Source organism: Gopherus flavomarginatus, chromosome 4 (assembly GCF_025201925.1).
Source record: "Gopherus flavomarginatus isolate rGopFla2 chromosome 4, rGopFla2.mat.asm, whole genome shotgun sequence".
Lineage (NCBI taxonomy): Eukaryota > Metazoa > Chordata > Testudines > Testudinidae > Gopherus > Gopherus flavomarginatus.
The window spans coordinates 119,518,535-119,539,919 of NC_066620.1; the positions used below are offsets into that span (position 1 = coordinate 119,518,535).

Here is a 21,385-nt window from a genome sequence, read left to right on the forward strand (position 1 = left end):
CTATTAACTTCAATATGCTTTTGGATTGGACTCTCGGGGTGAAATCTGGTTCTGCTGAAATCAAGGAGAGTTTTGTCATTGATTTTGATGGGGTAAGGATTTCACTAATGTCCTGTTAGGTATTTTCCATCTTTATATTATTCTGTAAGGATAAAATCCATCCCTGAGCAGAGAGCCAGCACAAAGCCTACCCGCCACTTACAGATCACTATAGCCTTCAAACTAGGGTGTAAGCAGGACACAAGTGGTGCTTGGGCCTTTTCTGGCCTTCTGACAAGTGGTGAATTTCACTTTGGCTATGTCAAAGGGAATAAGTGGAGCATCTGTATCATGATTTTCAAGCAAACAAAAATGGACCAAACTTTATCCACAAATATATTTATTGTAGTGGCTTCTCTTTCACTACATATACATTGTTAAAGATGTAGTATCCCTTTCTCTCCATGACTTTCATAAATCTGATTATAAAGCAGTAGATTCTTCCAGTAAAAAAGAAGAAGAAAACCCCCACGACTGTGAAAGACACATATTTCCGTGGTCTATTTTCTGTTCTTTATTAACTCAGCATTGTCTCCTACAAATATGATTTGTCATTCACTGGAAGATTTGAAATGTAGATTTAAGTTACACATAGTTATAAAAAGCATAGAACAGCATGCACTGTACCACTGTTTAGACCAGAAAACATTGTGTTGTCCCATAGCTAAGAATGCTATATGAGCAAAGCGCCACCACTTCTCCTTTAGGAACGTCAGTCTCTGAAATTGCAGTTGCTTCCACTTCTTTTCCTTCTTTAACTTTCAACACCCTGCAGGCATTCCCCCTGGCATTTCTCACATGAGTCTGGAACAAGTACTGGGGAACCCAAGGGTAGTCCAGTTCAGATCCACCACAGGGTGACAAACCTTAGATTCCTACTGGCTCTTGAAAAATGGTTTCCCTCCTGCCCCTCTCTGAATATTTATGTACGATATACAATGGGATACTTTGTCTCTGATTTAGACATCTCTCTTGTCTCATACTTTGCTTAAACAATAGCTTGACAAATATTTTACAGAGGAAGCAGGTTGTTCATCCAGATGTCATTCATTATATTGCTATATTTTATATCCTATTAATAAGTATATACAAAATTTCTTAATTGCCTTTTACAGATGCATGGCAGCATATAATGTAACAGTTTTAAAGTATCCCTTTTTTAGATTTTTTTTTTATTCTTGGCTCATGTCAGTCTTTTTAATAAACTATGATTGCCTGGAGAATTTAGGAACTATTTGGAATGTTGTTTAAGGTTTAACAATCACAGATAGCATTGTCCATTTGTGGTTTGAATGGCTTGAGCATCTGTCACGGGGATCTGGTTGAGATAGCAGCATCATAAGTCTAAAACAATCAGGTAAGGCCATTAGTGAACAGTGCTGATGGGTACTGGGTTCTGTTGTTTATCTTGGGCTTTTCTTTTCTTCGGCTGCATTTTGTTTTTGTTTTCCCGCTGTTCTCGGTTTTGTCTTCGGGATTCTCGGCCTTTGTTTTCCTGCCTTGTCTCCCTACTTTCTTCTTTGTTTGGCCTTTTCCCTTTCTCATCTCTATTTTTTTTCCCTGAAATAAAAATACATGGCACATTATAAGCAATACTCAGACCATCCCAGTCTTTGAATCCCGTCAGTTTGCCACAGCCTGAAAAATCACCCTTTATTACAAGCTCATGATGCTGAGAGTTAAAACCAAACATTAACCCAGTCGTCTGGAGAGCAATCATAGGTATCCATCTGTGAATCAAGTCATCGGGTAAAGTCCTGGCCTAGGGCCAGATTCTCTATCCCTGAGTTGAACAAAGTGCCTGGAGTCTGGCCATAACCAGACAGCTGAGAATTCCTCTTGTGTAGGGGAAGTTCTTAGCTGGTACAAAGCCGGCATAGTTGGTTTCTATGCCAACTGCCCCCCAACAGAGGTCATTGTGAGCATGGCAGAATGACCTGCACTCCCACAATTCTCATTTGGTGTGTGCTCCAGCTGATGTAAATTAAAGCACTCCCTAGGATGCTGTAACTTATGCCTGAGCCGGGAACCTGAGCAAATGTGGCTAGTAAATCACGGAGCTGTAACTGGCTCCCTGCTTATTCCCCATCTCTGTCCCAGAGCTCTGCTCAGCACAGGAGAAGATCTGGGATCCACAGTCTTAAAATTCTCCCTCTCCTGCAGAGGATTTCCTTCCCTGCAGGGAGAACTCCCTTGAATAATATTGACTCCAGCACTGGTATGTGACCATAATAAGACAAAATATTAACATCTTAAGTGCTGAACCTTTCACCCATTGATACAAACCTGATGAATTCAATCACTTTGCTTTATTTCCTTAAATATCTCTGAGGGTAGAACTCTGAGGCTTTTGTTACCATCAAGGGTCTCATGAGTAAAGTTTTTGTTCCCTTAAAGAATATTAAAAGATTGCTACTGCTGTGAATTAGATGTGCAATGCATTTATTCTTCTATTTCTTACGTTTACATTAGAAACTGCTCCACATATGAAATACTGACAGTTAAATTTGGCTTTACACACTAACTTAAAGCTGAGTGTTTTCTTTGTATGTGAGAATTGGTCCATATACTGAGCCCTGAGACTGAAATTTACCCATATGCAGAAGAATCCCACATATGCTTCAAAACAGTATTTTAACTGAGGTGTAAGTAAGATATGAGCCTTGTGCTAGCTGCCTACACAGGGGAGAATGTCACTGTTTGTGCAGTATTGAAAAACACCTAGTTAACTCTGTTTTATGGCATCATAGCAAATATTGTATGCTGAGAACAACAATCACTGCTTATTACAGCAAAAAATACTTTAGTCCAGGTCTCATAACTGTATATCATTAGAAATACCCTGGGTTTCCTGACATCAGTATCTGGAAAACAGAGTCAACCAAACCCGGTTACTAGGTTATAGATCTGTGTGTTGTCTGCAATGGAGAGGGTGACCAATATAGGGAACTAAGTACAGCCCAGGCATGAAAATAAAGGTGTCTCTGGTAACTTGTGCGGGATTGAAAGCCAGTTCAGGATGGAGGGAAGGAGTAGTTTCAGTCTAAGGAAAGATGAGAGAACAGGTCAGCAGTGTCAGACTAAGGGAGGAGGAGACAGAACAGCATGAAAGGTTTCTTGGAGGTTAGGGAGAGAGGCAAGGAGTAAGGCTAGAGAATGAAGGAGGAGGGGTATGTTGTAGCCCATGCTTGATACATAGCCTTAACATAGTTAAGGCTACAATTTAGCCAGGGGCAGTGGCGGATTAACAAATTTGCTGCCCCTAGGCCCTAAAAAATTGTTGCCCCCATCCCATGCCAGCTCACCTCTTCTCCCCCATGGCAAGCCTGGGAGGGAGCGGGGAGAAGGAGAGTTGTGGTGTGCTCGCGGGATGGTGGAGTGGCGTGGAGGTGAGCTGGAGCAGGGAGCACTTCCCTCCCCCGCCTCCAAGAGTTACTCCCAGCACCTGCCGGTCCCAGATCACCTCCGCTATCCCCTGAGTGTGCCGCTATCGTTTTTCCTCCCTCCCTCCCAGCGCTTTTGTGCGGCAAGCCTGGGAGGGAGAAGGGGAGTTGCGGCGTGCTTGGGGGATGTCGGCGTTGGAGTGGAGGTGAGTTGGGACTGGTTCCCCCCCCACTGGGTTACTCCCCGTGCCTGCGGGCCCCAGCTCACCTCTGCTCCGCCTCCTCTGAGCATGCTACTCGCTTCTCCCTCCCTCCCAGTGCTTTTGCGTGGCAAGCCTGGGAGGGAGGTGGAAGGAGAGAAGTGTGGTGCACCTGGGGGAGGAGGCGGGCCAGGGATTTGGGGAAGGGGCAGAGTTGGGGAAGGGGTGCAAGCAAATTTGCTGACCCTGCAAATCTGCTGCCCTAGGCCTAGGACTTGTTGGCCTAGGTGATAATACCCCGCTGGTCAGGGGTATTTTTAGTAAAAGTCATGGAGAGGTCACAGGCAATAAACAAAAATTCATGGCCTGTGACCTGTCCATGATCTTTACTATAAATACCATGACTAAGTCTTATCTGGGTGGCCCTGGAGTGGCAATGCTTGGGGAGCTTCCAGGGGGATGCTGCTGTAGAAGCCATCTGGGGTGCCGCTGCTCTGAGGATGCCTGGGGCCAGCCCCCACCGGCCACTGCTGAGGTGGTCCCCGGGGATAGCCCCACTGGCAACTGCTCAGGAAGTCCGCGGGGCCAGCTGCCTGGGGCCACTCAAGTAGCAGCTGGTACGGCTGGCCACAGGCTGTTCCAGCAGCAGCCGGTCTGGCTGGCTGCGGGGCCACTACAGAAGTCACGGAAGTCGTGGAAAGTCACACAGCTTTATGCCAAGTTTCCTGGCTTGTTTCCCAATCAGTCCATTCGTGACAGGTTCTAGTTGATAAAAGATTCCGATGAAAGTTAAGATATTTACACTTCCTAAGTTAAATATGGATGAATAACTGAGTCTCTCTTCTATTACTTCAGAAACTCGAAATATCCAAAATTACTCCAAATGATTTCTGATGGCCAGACAAAACAAATATAAATGTTAGCAGCACCGGGTGCTCCCTGAATGGCAGATCAGCACACAGTGTGAAGGACAGCAGAAATGAAATGGTGACTTGTGGAATGTGCACCCAGGTCTCAGAGAGAGAAGTCTGAAAGCGTTGGGTTACATACCATTTCCATGCTGAGTTCCTTTCTGGAGGTGAACATGCATCAAGCCCAGTTCTAATATTATATATCTATGTGTCAGTGACCATTTTGAATTCAGTTCCAAACCTCTGTGAAGACTAGTGACCCCAAATTAAATATTGTTTTGGTGGAAATCATCCAGACGTTCAATGTTTGACATTGTTCACTTGGTGATGGTCCAATATCGCACAGCTGTGACCTCCTAACCGCAATGCTTTGGACACATTGGAAAGGCACTCCCTCCCCTCCTCTTCAGTCGCTGATTGATTTGGATTTTTTTTAGCTGCTCATGGCAACTCAGTGATTTAGGCCTGGGATTTTTTTTTTTAAAGTGAACTGGTGTAATTATTACTTAAGACAGGCAGAGATATTTTTGGAAAGAGCTTGAAACTCAGTAATACTCCTGTTACCCAAAGAATGAGGATTTGGTCTGAGAAGTGCTCTAAAGTAACAGCATGAGTTTACTGTGCAACATATTAGTCCTGCACAACATAGCATTAAACAAAAATCAAGGGGGTGGGGAGTGTCCCTTGTGACTGGCCATGTAGGATGCACAAGAGGAGTAAGGGGCACATGGAGCATCTTCCTTTTTGTGCTGCTGTGGAAGGGCTTGGCACAATCCCAGTGGAGAATGCTTCACTACCCTACAGGCTGGTCTACACTAGAAAGTTAGGCTGATACAGCTATGTTGCTCAGGAGTATGAAAAAAATCACATGCCTGGGAGATGTAGTTAAGCTGACCTAAGCCCTAGTGTAGACAGTGCTAGGTTAATGGAAGAATTCTTCCCTTGACCTAGCTATCGCCTCTCAAGGGGATGGATTTACTACAGCAGCGGTAGCATTTCTAGTGTAGATAGAGCCTAAAGCTGGCTGGATGTGGAGGGGAATCTATTGAAAGGGTGGTAGAGCTGCTGTGTCAACATGCACTCTGTAGGAGCACTAGGAGAAAAATCAGGCTTAGCCAGCCAGTTATACCTGGAGGGTCCTTCTGCAGCCCAGCCACTCCGCTCACCCCTCCAGAGAGGGAAATTGCTTAAAAGCTACAATCCAATGCTTAATGCGTTACACCAAAGCCAGTGTTGGTAATGACTGAGAACAACCTGCATTGGTGCCCCTTAGCACACAATGGGGCAGATTGCTGGGCCCAGCCACCCTGCACTTGGTGTAGGACCCAGGGTAAGGGAGAGGGTGGATCTAAGACAACTTCCTGTTCCCCAGTCATTGGCCTGACTAGGAGTTGCAGCAATTCCCACTGTAATGTAAGAGTTGATCTAAATCAAGCTGGCTAGAGCAGTGCTTTAGCGACTAAGCCATCATTCCTGGATAGAGCTTGTCAGAGAAATTTCAATGGAAACATAACACATCAGAATTCACAATTCCATCAAAATCATAACACTTTGTGAAACTGAGTCATTTTCACTGGAATTTCTTTTCAGAAGAAAATTTGAAAAAAAGTTCTACCAATGTCTAACCAGTCTCTTTGAACATATTTGGAACAAAATGTTTTGATTTTTTGCTTTAAAATTACTTTCTTTTGAATGTTTTTTATTTCTTTTGCATTCTATTATATATTTTAAAATACAAAATCAAAAGTCAAAATCAAAATGAAACAATTTTGTCAAAACAAAAAACATTGAAATCAACCCAAACCAAATTTTTTTTTGAAGTTTTCAGGTTTTACCCCGATTCAGAACAGAGGCAAATTTGGAAATCCTTCACAAAATGAAATTTCCATGCTTCGCACAGCAAGAGATTCCTGGACTCTGTATAGGGTGACCAGACAGCAAGTATAAAAAATCAGGACAGGGGGTGGAGCGTAATAGGTACCTATATAAGAAAAAGCCCCCCAAATCGGGACTGTCCCTATAAAATCGAGACATCTGGTCACCCTAACTCTGTAGGACCCTTAAACTTGTTTTGCACTGCAAATGGCTTCCTCTGCATAGTTCTTCATGTGAAGCTCTTAACACAGCCTACCACATATGCTCACATATTGCAATCTTTTGTGAAGGAGCCTCTGCACTAGAATGTTGCATTCTGCTACTCTAGAAAAACAATTCAACCAAAATGACTAATCTTTGCAGTTTTTGTAAAGCAGGCATTAGTCTTTCATCATGAAGTGCTGGTTCATTAGCTCCTTTAACTACTCTTTTTATAAACATGTATATAATTGTGTTACTTTGTTTCCATCCTCTCTGCGGTATAGATTCTCGTGGCAATTAAAGGTTAGGGGGAGAAGGGGAAAGTTACTCCTCTCTTAGTTTTCCACTAGCAATTGGGAGGAGTTTGAGCTGAATTCTACTGTGAATGCCTCTTGCTGCTTGCTGCCCTTCTCTTTGCCTCCCTAACCCTTCCACTCCCTCCCTAGCCCCCACCCCCACCTAGTCACATGGGCAACAGCTGGTATTGATATTTGGACACTTATTTAGTATAAAACACAAGTTGATGCTTTTTGCTGCATTCTCACACTGACAAGGAACAAGAACAATAGCTTCTCTGTTCTGTGTGAACATCCTGTGACACTTTTGGTGAAAACAAGGCTTTTATGCCAAAGAAAAAAAATTCCTCCCCAGATATTATGTAGTGTACTATGCACCGTCCTCCAGCCCAGCAGTGGTGGCATTGCATTAGAGCTTTGTATCTATAGCTGCAAAGTGCTTAAGGGATTCTATAAAACGAAAGGTGCTACATGAAATATATTGTCTTTATAGATGACATGCACAGCTTTTTGTATTATGGCACCTATTTGCATCTAAAGAAAACCAAAAGGCAGGGGGAAAAGAAAAGTTAATGTTGAATCATGATGTACATTAGAATGAATAAGAAAACCCATAAGAAAATGTTCAATTTCTGGTATGCAGATTATTTCATTGTACAGAAACTCCCATGATACATTAACAAAGAGTGGTCTAGAGGACAGGACATTACACTAGTAATCAGTAGAATTCGGTTGTTTTCCTGGCTCTCCTCTAACTTACTGTGAGGCCCTAGATGAATCATTTAACCTTTTTGTGCCTTTCTTTTCCTGTTTATAAGATGGGGATAATAATGCCTAGCACCTTTGTAAAGCACTTAAGATCTAGGGATAAGTAGTAGTATACATATGCTAAATAATATTATCTCTTTAGGTAGTTACACTGGTTCCCACAAGGAGCTGGTGTATCATCTGACAGATTGATTGCTCCAGTAAGCAGAAATTTCCTGAGGAACGGCATGCCTGTATCTGCCTATTGGCTCATTTTGCATTAGTAACTTAAATAGAAACTCTCCCTTCAAAAAAGTTTTCACAGCTCTTTCAAAATTACATATGCATGTTTGCATATATATACAAATTGTGGAAGGAAGATAGAGTGAAATAAAAGCAGCATCCACCCCAAACTGCTAGGGCTCAAATGTATGTGTGTGTGTGAGAGAGAGAGAGAGAGAGAGAGAGAAAATAATAATCATCTGTTCAATAGAGAACTACTTTGATTAATCAAGTAGTTATATTACACTTTTTTTTTTGGTGAACTACAAGTAAAATTCCACTTGGGGGCACTTTTGAGCTTTCCTAGGTCATTCTTCTGGCTGCTGAAAGGAAGAGTTTTTAGGTTGTAAAAAGAGGAATTTACATTGTAAAAAGGAGAATAATCCTGTTACTCCTAGAGGGGGATCCCTCCAGACCAGGGTTGAAACAAGTAGGCATGGTAGGAAGCTTCTTTGCCTCAGCTATATCTGTTCTTGGATTAAATTGAAGACTTCAGTTTCAAACGCTTCCAATCCAGAACCCTTCCCCAGCATTATATTCACTATTATATTTCCTTTTCTATTTAGTACTGTATGTCTATTGGGACAGTCTACAACTCCAGCAGGAGGATATGAGGCGGTGGTGTATTGTGCTGGGACATACTGATATCACCACTTCCCAGCTAGTTGCAGCATGCTGCTGTAGTGAGGCCTTAACACAACATAGCTTAGTATGTCTTATTGGTTAATAAATCCATGTGATGAAAACAAAGAGAATAAATAATTGTAATTAGAGCTGGTTGAAAATTTTCTAAAGACATTTTTCCATCTGAAAATGCCAGTTCACCAAAATCTAAAAAAGTTCTGCAGAGTAGCTATTATGGACTAAAAGGAGTTTTAGTCCAGAATAGTTTATTTCAGAATAGCTACTCTGGTCCATTTCCCTATGTAGCTTATTATTACTAATAATAAATGACTTTGTATAGTGAAGTAAGTAAGTCTACAAATAAGCTACCAATTTGAGAAATACTTCAGATCGAATTCTGATGATGAAATTTAGCGTACACTAGTGTATCTGCTTACACAACAGATTTTACTGGTTGAAGGTGCTGTGTTTTTGTAAATCTCATTTGTAATCCATGTTTTAAGAAATCCCTAAACATATATTTATATAATCCACATTTGAAAACATCTTTAAATATGTAGCCACATCATAGATTGTTCCAGAGAAGCATTTACATTATTACATCCACTGTTGTGCTTTCAGGTGATAAATATTTTCATTTCCTGAGGGGGAAGTGAGTAGAACTGGTATTTTAAATACTATTTAAGAAAATGCCCCACACCAAAAACATCAAGGCTGACACAAGCAAACTAAGCAATGCAGGTTCCAAAGATGAAAACTTGACTATCCTATCTATTTCAGTCCTGTTGTACTCACCTGTAATTACTGCAGGTGACTCAGAGCACTTGTCTGTTTACATATTCCTAAAGTATGGGCTGATATACCTAAACACAACAGGAAGCATTAGGAATAGAGTTTCATCCTTTGAACTGCCTTGCTTTGGTGATTGCATCGCAGATCTAGATCTCCACTATCAGGGTTATTCTTCTGTAAGGTTATGGAAACTCCAGGGGCTGGACCCTCAGCTGGAGGACCTGGGCCTATGAATTTCAACTGACTTGAGTTTCTATGGAATGTCCTCTGTGTTGGGGATGAAGTTCTATCCTTTAATGATGAGACTTGGATAGTCCATCCTCTATGCCTGTAGATCTCCTGCAACCTGTGCAAACCTGGGGGGATTCATCACAGGCAAGGACATCTGAGCACAGGCATTTACTTTTGCACTGATGCCCCATCCCCTTTTTCCTAGCTTCCTGTAGGTCCTGGTCTATACAGTCCCTGCAAGAACTGCTGCTAGGAGTTCCCTGACTGTGGCTGTTCTAGAAGACCTCTTCACGGGATATTTCATGTCACAGAGGGGGAATTCATGCAAGATACAGCAAAGCACTGTTCAACAGAGCACTGAAGCACATTGGTAACTTTAAGCAAGTGAATAAATAACCTCATTTACTTTAGTGGGACTGCTCATGGACGTAAAGTTACATACATACCTAAGTAATTGGCTGGATCAGAGGTAGAACTGTTTCAAGGTGCTGTTGCTTGATATCTCCAAAGTTACTGGAGTGCAGGATCTCAGTCATTTAAATGACACTTTAATTTGTGTAACATTTGCCAATTAATCATACAATAGCACGAACCATTCTTTTATGTTTGTCCATGAGCACAGTTGTTAAACTTGTAACTCCGTTTTAACTTATGTTGAATCCTTCTACCTTCATAGAAGGAGTTAAAATATTAATCATGAAAAATATCATAAGGATAGGAGAAAGAATGTGTGCTGTGAATTCGATCAGGAATTCCCAATGGAGAAAGTTGAGACTGGAAGAGCCAACCTCTGAAAAATCTTTGCTGCCAATTATTGCTTGTTCCTGGATCTGTTTCAAGTCACCTACAATCCATTAATGCAATATTATGTAAATTCCTAGGACCCTTCTCATTTCCAAGAAGCATGACCCATTTTCTGTAACAGGGAAACTTTAAAATATACGCCCACTGAACTTCACAAATGTCTGCCAAAAAAACAATATTAAGGACTCCTGTCCAAATGATCCTGTGCAATCCAAAAGAGATCATCTTTTCATTCACAACCCATTAGCAAATGACTCATCTATTCAGCCCCTTCAAAGTTTAAACAGCTCAAATTTCTCTTCAGTGATCATTTTATTCCAAGTTATGGGTTATTACTTGTAAAATAATGAGTGTTAATTCACCACATTCATAATTATTGATTATCACAGGTTCTTCTCAGATTGGCTACACAGAAGTTTCTTGCTTATTGTTGGATTGATGTGATTTGTGACAGAGCTGTATGCTCTCAATAAGGTCTTTACATAAAAACAAAATAAGTCTACTTATTATAATAATCCACCAAAAAAAGTAATAAACAAAGCAATTGCTCTTGAGATTGTTAGCATAATATACTCACACAAGATTAATGAGAAAACAAAGATAGAAGTAACAGTCAATGGAGCACCTCTGAAGGCCATGAATCAGTTGACATCATTTCAGGAGCCCAATATACCCCAGATTTAGGGAACTAAATCAGATCTTATATATATATATATATATATAAATACGTAATTATTCAGAAACATAACCATATGTGCCGATGTTCTGTGACAATAATAAGGTTTGTACCGGTCCATTATCCATAAGTGACATTCCAGGTATCCATAATCATGCTTCTGATCACTAACCTAAGCATTTGCATCCATCAGTTTATTAATACATCATATATGAGAACATGATCTAACTGCCTTGTTACAGTATTGCAAAATCCTCTACTCCCAACTGTCCCCCTGTTTCAAGATAACCTTTTGCAAGTTTGTGGTGTACCTGTCCTTCTGCAGTCACTTGCTTGTTACACAGAATGAGAAGGCATACTTCATATACTAGGGATAAGCTCTTGGGCCTTGCTTGGTTCACTTAAAATAAATCCTTAGCATGAGCATATCACACTAGGCCTCAGACTAATAAAATAGACCTTTGTCATAGCAAAGCCTAACAACCCAATGAGTTGTGTTTGCCTGCTTCCCCCCAGCTAGGGTGACCAGACAGCAAGTCTGAAAAATTGGGATACTTTTTTTTTCAGGAGGGAGAGGGGCATAATTGCGTATATAAAATAAAGCCCATAATATCGAGAGAGTCACGATAATATTGGGGTGTCTGGTCACCCTATCCCCAGCATGTTTCAAGCAGTTCAAACCTATCAATATTATGTCCCTATAGTGTTATTACCAAAGGTGTGAAAGAGTCACAGGTCAACATAACCACTAGAAATGTTGATGGGCAGAGAACGCATGAATGTCACAGTTTATGAATTACCCAGATATTAAATGGTTCAGCATGTTGTGCGTTTCTCACACTTATTTAAATCACTCTTAAAGCTGCACTTATTGCTGAAGTGGCTCTTGGGCAAAAATTTAAAAGTGCCTATGTGACTTAGAAGCCTAAGTCACATTGACTTTCAATGAGACTTAGGCTCCTAAATTACTTAGGCATTTGTGAAAATGGGACTTAGGCTTCTAAGTATCTTATCTGCATTTGAATAATTTGCCCCTTGTCTTCCTTGTCTAGCTTTTGGGCTAAATCATCCCTTTGACTGCATGGCCATGCAGGGATATTAGGAAGAATAAAGACATTGGGAGTGAGCAGGCAGGAATCATCAGACACTGCACCCCAACTACTCACTACCTCAAGCAGGTTTCAAAGTAGCAGCCGTGTTAGTCTGTATCCCCAAAAAGAACAGGAGTACATGTGGCAAAGCTTATGCTCAAATAAATTTGTTAGTCTCTAAGGTGCCACAAGTACTCCTGTTCTTTTTACCTCAAGCAGGTGGGCAGAAAGGGGCAGGGAGTGGGGGGAACCTTGGCTTAGCTGAGCCATTGCATGGGGTGTCAATTTGCTGCTGCTATAAGCAAGCAGCAAGTTTCTATAGTGCTCGAGTGACTGGGATGCAGGGAGAGAATTGTGTTTTTCTCAGGCATAATTCCTTCCCTATGCTGCTTGTGGGCTGGCGCAGCTATATACCCTCTTCATGGACAGGGTTCGCTGAAAAGTCACAATCTAATCCTAAAGTAGACTGTCTGGATATTTCTGTCTTGTGAAGTCGCACACACACACTGTCAGAGTTTAAAAAATAATAAATAGTAACTTCTTGTCAAGTACTTAATTAGTAGTGGCAGATTTCTCTGTCTATTTGTATTTTCCTCTATCTACATTTTATTGCCATACGTTGATCTGCACACTAGAGCATTTGGGGGCCTATTTTACTTTGCATGAGACGTATGCTGAGACAAGTGAATGTGTTAGCCCCCCTTTTTTGGCTCATGACTAATGGTATGACGACAATAGCAATTTTATATTTACGTAAAAGGTGGCATAAATTAGACATAAGTTCATTTAGGGTGGATCCACTGCATAACCATTTTTAAGACTAATGGAATTATATGAAAACACAACTTTTTTTTTAAATAGAGATATGTGTTATTGGCACAAAACTCCTCACCCTAATGTGGTTTCAAAGTATTAGCAGGAATCTGTAATAGCTTATTCTATTGTTTCAGGCAAGAATAATCCAAGCCTCCCATTAGCCTTGCTTGAGGTCATGGATATTGCCCTTTTCAGAGACTTAGTTCAGCTGGTGCAGGCATTTGAGCAAACCAGAAATGAAAATGTGATGCTGCATTATGTCAGAACTGCATGTTTAGTCTGCCTTTCTAGAAATAATCAGGAAAAGTTATACATGATAAGAGACAGATGCTACTGCCTCGGCAGATATTTGAACTCTTTCTAGTACAATACTAAAAAGGAGAAATGAACAAAGAAACTTTTGTTCATTTAGATTTATCAAATTTGTAATCAAATTATTTTTAAGTGAGGGGTGAACAATGGCAGCTTTTAAAAAAAACTTTGACTTAAAATAATTGCAATAAACCAGTGTGTAAATTCTTGGAATATCCATACAGCCAAAAATTTCCAATGCATCTGTAAACATGGAGTGCTATAGCACCAACTGTATGCTATTTCCCTAATTGACTATGGGTCTGGCACAGGCATGTGTCAAGTACCCTTAGTTGATGGAGGACCTGATCTTGAAGGCAGGTCGCTAATGCAGACCCTTAAGCTTGTTCCAATCCCAGAGAAGTCATCAGATCCTGTTGCACGAGTGGGGGCTTAATTTAGGACTGATGGTATATATGCTTGTGATGATTAAACTTTGATAAAATTTGTATATCAGATCATCAGATGTGCCAGAGTTGGTGCAAAGGCAGGAGGGGGGAGGGAAGGTGGCTTTCCACCAACTTTCTGCTCCTAGTGCAAATTTAGAGCAGCTTAAAGTCTGCTCTACGTTGTACCTCTTTGAAATGCTCCTTTGAGGCTGCTACACAGGAGAGCAGAAAGACTGTCCAGAATGAAAAACACTCCAGCCACACCCCTTTCTGCTCCCAACATGCCCCCTACACCAAGGAGGCTGGGAATGCGTAGTGTGGAGCTGGCTACATTGGCTTTATGACATTTGAAGACTTTGGGCTTGGCTACACTGGGAACTAGCCTCAGCATAACTATATTGCTCAGGGTGTGAAAAATCCACACCCCGAGCAACATAGTTAAGCCGACCTAACCCTGGTGTAGACAGCACTAGGTCAACAGAAGAATTCTTCTGTCAACTAGGTACCGCTTCCTGGGGAAGTGGATTACTTACACTGATGGGAGAACCCCTCTTGTCGGCAGAGGTAGTGTCTACACTGAAGTGCTACAGCAGCCCAGCTTTTTCCACAGTAGGGTTTCAAGTGTAGACAAGCCCTTTGTGCCATTTTCCTTATCCAAAGGGGAACCTCTGTTGCCCATGTTAGAGTGCCACAGAGCAGACTGATCAGGATAAGTCTCTGGCTGTCTCATTGTGGTTCATTCATTTGGTCTTCTAAGCTAATTTGTTTGCTCTCTCATATCAAATGTAGCACGTGCTGATTGGTGTCTGGCTGACTTCCAGTATACCAATACAATCTGACTGATTTCTCACTAGTCACCCAGTCGTCAGTGCCTAATAGATTCTGGGAAAGCTGTTCTCTGATGGACATCTTCATCAAAATAATCAGTTCAGGACTCACCTGGGTTTTGTTAAATAGTAGACTATTTAAAGCCACAAGGAGCCAAATGCTTCCCTCTGTTACACTTGTGCAAACCCAATGAAGTCACTGGTATAAACACATGAGGATTTTTCCTGGTGGTTCTTTTCAGAAATGGGTTGAAGTGGGACAGTTTCTCTCTCTCTCCCTCCTCCACCAAAATGAGTAAAATATTAGACCTGGCTGGAAACAGGCATTTCTGTTTTGAGGGAGATTCCAAAATAAAACAAAAGCATTCCAAAATGGAATGAAAGTTGAAATTTCCTCTGGAACAGGAATTCTGAGATTTCATTCAGAAAGTCAATGCGGCATTTCTACATTTTGAAAAACATTTATGAGGCTCTCTTAGCTGTTTAGAGCCACAAAAGGAAGCCAAGCAGCACAGGGAACCTGGGACCCTGGCAGCATGGGGAGCCAGGGAGTCAGAGCTCCCAGACTGCTGATCAGGAGCCTGGAAGTGCTGGATCCTTGACAGTCCACCTGGTAGGCTGGGACTTTGGGAGTCCTGGCCGATGAGGAGCTGTGACTGGGGTTCCCAGGCTCTTGGCTCCCCATCCGCTCACCAGGCCGGTTGCCGAGGAACCAGGAGAGCTGGCAGGAAACCAGGCAGACTTCTGATGGAAACTTACCTGGCAAGGAGGTTTAGAAATTTGCCTGGTTTCTGCTGGAATTTCATCAAAATCAACACGTTCCTGTGGAATGTTTCGATTTTGATTAATCAGCATTTTCCAGTGGAAAACTGCACCATGGGGAAATTTCTAAACAGCTCTATAAAATAGAGAGACTAGCATTTTAACAGTAAGGATCATACGCCATATTTTTTTTCTTGTTTTTGGGCAGATTTTTCTGCCGTCCCTGAAACCTGGATTAGAGTGACCAGCTAACAAGGGTGAAAAATCGGGACAGGGAGTAGGGGAGTAATAGGCACCTATATAAGACAAAGCCCCAAATATTGGGACTATCCCTATAAAATCGGGACATCTGGTCACCTTGATCTGGACTGACTTTTCTGAAACCAGGGGTTTTTGTCTATGCCCCCCAAAAGGTGATATTTCTTATGTAATAAATAGCTTTTGTCTTTCTTTTCTCAAGTCTCTAGATCTCTTGTTTTCTCTTCCTCTCCTTTTTCGCTCTGCCTTCGTCTTCTCACCCCTTTCTACTCTACTTCACCTTTCTGCTACTACCTGTCCTTTCATACTATCCTCTTTTACACATTTACTCCTCTTTTCTTCTCCCAACTGTTACTTCCTGCATTCAACATTAGTAGATGTTCTAGGGCCAAAATTCTTCATTGACTTATGAGATAAAATTTTAGAAAACACCTAAAACACTTACAAGCCTAAGTGTCAGAGTCATTTTACCCACCCCCTCTAATGGAATAGTATTCCATGCTATCCTGAGGGATATTATTCATGAAACTTTGGATCAGGATTTTTTGCACTAGGGTGGAAGTCTGCAACCTAAAATGAACCCAAGATACTAAGTGGATTTCCTATATGTAGGTTTTATCCAGGATTTTTCAAGTTTATTCTATTTAAATTCCCAAAAACACAAGCACTGAGTCTAAAGTTGTTTGTAATAACAGCATTTGTACACTGTAATTAACAGCAAGCTTTTATGAATAGACCATAGTGGAATGTAAAGAATGAATACTTTCATTAATCCACATAATAACATAAAAATCCAGTCCAGTTTATTTAATATTGTACTAGTCATTTAAAATCATATCCCTTAGACCTGTTCAGAGCAGGCTGAGCTGAAACATGGCTGACGGCCTATCAGCACTCGCACTGGCACCAGTGGGTGGTAGAATGGTGGATGGCAGTGCAAAGGTCGGAGATTCCCTCCAAAGTCTAGTATAGCTCAGGCCTAAGGGTTTGTCCACTACCTAGCAGTAGGGCACCATGATCCTGATTGAGGCTTCAGGGTATTATTGCAATACAAATGAATTGTTGTTATTAGAATCATAGAATCATAGAATATCAGGGTTGGAAGGGACCTCAGGAGGACCAATTCCCAACTAAATCATCCCAGCCAGGGCTTTGTAAAGCCTGACCTTAAAAACCTCTAAGGAAGGAGATTCCACCACCTCCCTAGGTTACCCATTCCAGTGCTTCACCACCCTCCTAGTGAAACAGTTTTTCCTAATATCCAACCTAAACCTCCCCCACTGCAACTTGAGACCAGTACTCCTTGTTCTGCAGAGATGAGGTTCCTCAAGATCTTCATGAGTACTGTTCCCACGAAACAGCTCAAACTCTACAATTTGCCTCTGAAGATAAAGGCATTTAGAAGAAAAGGTGCTCACTCTAGCCCAGGGTTTCTTCCACCATTGTTCCCCATAGGTACAGAAAATGACTTATGCAACCTTTTCTAAAAGAGGATATATTTATGAATGTGAAAAGGTGCATATTTTAAACCCAGCGGCAGAAGCAATATGGTACTTGTTCTTCCTTCACTGGGTCATTTCCAATGAGGATTCAGAAAAAGCAGCTACTGATTATTCTGTATAAGAGACTGAACAATCCTTTTGCTGAGTCCAGAGTGGAAGAATGGTCTTGTAGTTGAGGCACAAGGCTGGGATTCAGGAAAAGAATTCTTAGCTCTGCCACAGACTTCCTGTGTGACTTTGGGCAAGTCAGTTAATCTATCTGCCTCAACTTCCCCCTTTGTAAAATAGAGATAATCCTTTCTTTCTCTTACCCTTCATCTGTCTTTTTCAATTGTTAGCTTAGAGCAGGGACTGTCCTATGTGTCTTTACAGTGCCTATCACAAGAGGGTCCTGATATGGTTGGGGTCTCTACCTGCTACCATAATAATACTCCCAAAAACTAAGGTAACAATTAAGCAAGATGAAAACAAAAAGTTTATCTTATTTCCCCTGGGTTTGTTTGAAGACTCCTTGAGAAGAGTGTGTTGAGGTCATAGGACAAACCCCTTCCTGACGTAAGTGGGCCACTGAGTTCTGCAGAGTTTCACCTGTTTACACAATGGCTGGATTTGACCCTGTATACTGAACTCTCTAAAATACACTCCAGACTCAGTGTAATGAGAAAGGAACATATGTGTTCTCTTGTCCCTTGTGCTTACCTAATACCACTAGACACAGCAGGAGTCAGGTACCATGTGTTATATACAGGGGAAAGGCTTGGATCACAAGAGGTATTGATTGTTAGAAGGTGAATACAACATTCTGGTGGAACTGTGAAAGAACTTTGAGAATGAAATAGTCTAATGGCAGACCTGTAACTTTGTCAAAATGTGAATAATAAATACAACAAACTGTTCATGATTTGTCTACAGACCAGAATTTGTATAAATTATTTGGGAAATGGTTTTAAATAATGAATACAGTCGAGAAAATCTGAAACAGCTTGTGGAGAATTCAGTCAGCAGACTGCCCAAAGCAATAGCTCAGAGAATTGTGAGCTTCCTCTATTGATCCCAAAGTGATGTTAATACTGGAGTCAAATGACTAACAGTTTTGCTGTTTGAATTACAACTATTTCACTGAAGATCAAAGCATGCAAGAAAGGAGTCTGATCAGGTTATGAAGATCTTCACACTCTACTTTGAATGGCATCCAAACCCCACTAATGAGCAATTAAGCTTGATGAGCCCAGACAGGCATCTGCACCTGGGGCACACTCAAGGAACCTAGCAGAACCAGCAGAGCACCTAAGCCCTGCCAAAAGGTAGTGAAGCTTGAGGAGCTTAGCAGAGTCCAGAGGGGTAGCCAATGCCAGGAGGGGAGGCAAGCCAAAGGAGCGCAGCAGAGCATGATTATACTTTGAACATCTGCATAATCTACAATGAGTAGCATCTCATTTTAGCATCCTTTGGGGGTAGAATTTGGTTTGTAGGTGGAGCTTGCAAGAGTTAAACACTACTCTCCCCTTCCCCCCAGTTCAATCTCACATTTTAGTGCTGGGACTGTAGCAGCATACTGGAAGGTTGGAGCTATGCTGTGAGTAGGATGAGTTCTTTCTTCTGTGCTTTGCAAACGCCAATGGCATGGGGAGAGACTTTCCCCACTTTCAGCCTTCAGAACTTAATTGGGCTTGGGTTTGGGATTGCAGGAGCCAGTCTCTGAACCTGTGGTAGGCACAAGAAGTGTTACTACACTGATGTTCAGGCTTACTCGGTGAGAAGGAGGAAGATATCTGCTCTTCTGCAAAGAGGGGTCTCACCATTTGTGGCTGAGTGGCTCTGTTGCCTTGTCACTTGCTATTTCAGGACTGTCATGAGAAAGTGCATTGTTTCTGGGTTATGTGTTTTTCTTATGTATCTCTTATATTAACCATTTATCTGTCCATGAAACATTTTTCTGGGTGATCTCCTTCTCCTCCTGATAGCCAGATATATAGTAATTTCTCAGAAACAACCTGTTTCTGTCACTGAATTTCCCTCTACCTGCTGGTAGCCAGGTTTCTCAAAGTAAATGGATTCCCACATGCCTGCACCAATTCTGGGATGCTTCCAGGCCCTTTTATGTCCTTATCCTTAGAAGCACAATGAAGGAGTAGATGGGGCAAGAAATGTGAGAATGTTCACAGCAACATAAGAATGGCTATACCGGATCTGACCCTGGTACAGCTTGCCCCATTAAATGGCTCATCCCAGAGCTTCAAGGAGAGTGTACAGAACAAGGCAGTTGGAGTGATCCACCCATCTTCCACTTCTGACTTCTGGTAGTCAGAGGTATAGGGTTACCCCGAGCATAAGGTTGCATCCCTGACTATTAGCCAAGATGGATCTATCCATGAACTTATCCAGTCCTTTTTTGAACCCAGTTATATTTTTGGCCACCACAACATCCCATCACAACCAGTTCCACAGGTTAGTTGTGCTCTTTATGTGCTCCTTGTTTGTATTGAGCCTGCTGCCTAATAATTTCATTAGGTCACCCACGTTTTTGTACTGCTGAATTCTTCTTGCAGCCCATGTACACCTGTCCAAAAACTGTTACCTGAACCAGTTTAAAACCAAGCCAAGCTAACTCAATTTTAAGCAAAGTTTGCTCATTGTCCATCTATAAACAAAAACATTTTCAAACCAGGTTTGAAACTGCTATGTGTAACCCATAGGGCTCGCTTGGCTTTATTGTATTCACTGTTATGCATTATATTCAGCAGTAATGCAAGAAACCTACAGGCCTGTATCCTGTAAGACATTAGCTTCAGCAAGTTAACGTAAGGCTGAGGCCTACGAACTTGGAATAGATAAATGGCCCAACAGGAAACCCCAAGTATTGGGGAGCTGAAAACAGAGTGGTTAAGGGGAATTTCTGATCACAAGAACAACCAACCACAAGAGTGTCCAAGAGTCCAGCCATAAAAATGTCATAGCAACAAATTGACGAACAAAACAGCTACATCTGCAGATTTCTAACCACAAGAGGGCCATGGTAACGAATTGATGTATAGGATAATAAGTTGAAATCATTGATATACTAATGGAGAAGGAGAAGGACACTGCAACATTAGTAAGGTGAGGATACACAAATAGGGAAAAGGAAAAAAACGCCTACTCAATATGCATCAAACATAGTGGTGTCAACGTATCATGTTATAAAAGTTGCATTCCAGCCTAGGGGCAGTTGGAGGAGGAGATGTAGTCTTTGGAAGGAAGGGGCCAGAATGATGGCCACTGGTGATGGGGGGAAGGTGACGGTGATGAGGACGATGATGGCTAGCATATCAGGTTGTTCTGCAAGGAATAGTGTGGGTATATGGACGTGCAGATGTATATTCTGTAGTATCTCTATCTACCTAACTGAGTTGGGGTGTTTGTGTGCTAAACTTATTAATAAACTATTTGTAAATACAGAGGAGTTCCTATAGTGTGAGTTTTGCAACTGTGCACATCGGAGTTCTTAACTATATAATAATTTGCATAATACTGGGCCTGGTCTTTGGACAAGAACCTGTCAACCCTGATAATTCTTAAGCAATCAATATAATATATATGTAATCTATAGACTGGGCTACATATGGGTAATTTGTTTCCCATCCCACTATCGAATGGGCCTTAGGCCTAGTAAAAAAGAGAAACCACTGACAATTTCCCCAAATGTGAGTGTATTATCCTGTTACCTGGTATCTCTATTACTACCCAGTGTACTGCACTGCCTGGTCAGTTTGTGTGGCCTCAGAGGCACAAATACACACCCCATTGTTACCCTTTCACCGCCTGTGCATTTATTCTTTCCTTACAAAGCTTACCACAAAAGGAGGTATCCCCACAGCCTTCACTACTCAGCCCAAGCTCACGCGCTGAGCTTCTCCACTGCTTCCCATTCCTCCCACTTATATCCTTCCAATACTGAGCTAACTGCCCCAATAGTTTAGCAATCGTCACTCAAGGGTCAGTAATTCCCAACAACAATTGATTAATTGGCTTCAATAAAGCCTGCACTTTTCCCAGTGCTACAGCAACCTCAGCTACTGCTCAGGAACTCAGGGTGCTACTAATAATGCCCTGTCACACACCTCCTCCTCCCTTTATTTCAACTGTGTCTTTTCTTGCCTCTGGCAGGGTTCTTTGCTGCCAGAACCCTGTCCTCTTTACGGAGTTTGGATTCTATGGGGGGTTCTCCTGCCCTTTGGGGCTGGCATTCTATTGACCATTGGTGAGGGACTCCTGGATTCCACCTGAAAAAGGTACACCTAGAGGGTGGAGGTTTCTCCACATCTCCATCTTGGCCCATTGGTCATCAC

General features: G+C 41.8%; 1 protein-coding gene across 1 annotated transcript in view; it reads right to left on the reverse strand.

The window, feature by feature from the left end:
• Positions 1 to 457: 457 nt before the first annotated feature.
• The window catches only part of RSPO3 (R-spondin 3), a 102,945-nt gene continuing 82,017 nt past the window's right edge, over positions 458 to 21,385 (reverse strand). Inside the window, exon 5 of the mRNA XM_050949878.1 lies at positions 458 to 1,599. Within this exon, the coding sequence (XP_050805835.1) occupies positions 1,406 to 1,599 (194 nt within the window). The 3' untranslated portion in view covers positions 458 to 1,405. The remainder of the gene's footprint in view (positions 1,600 to 21,385) is intronic.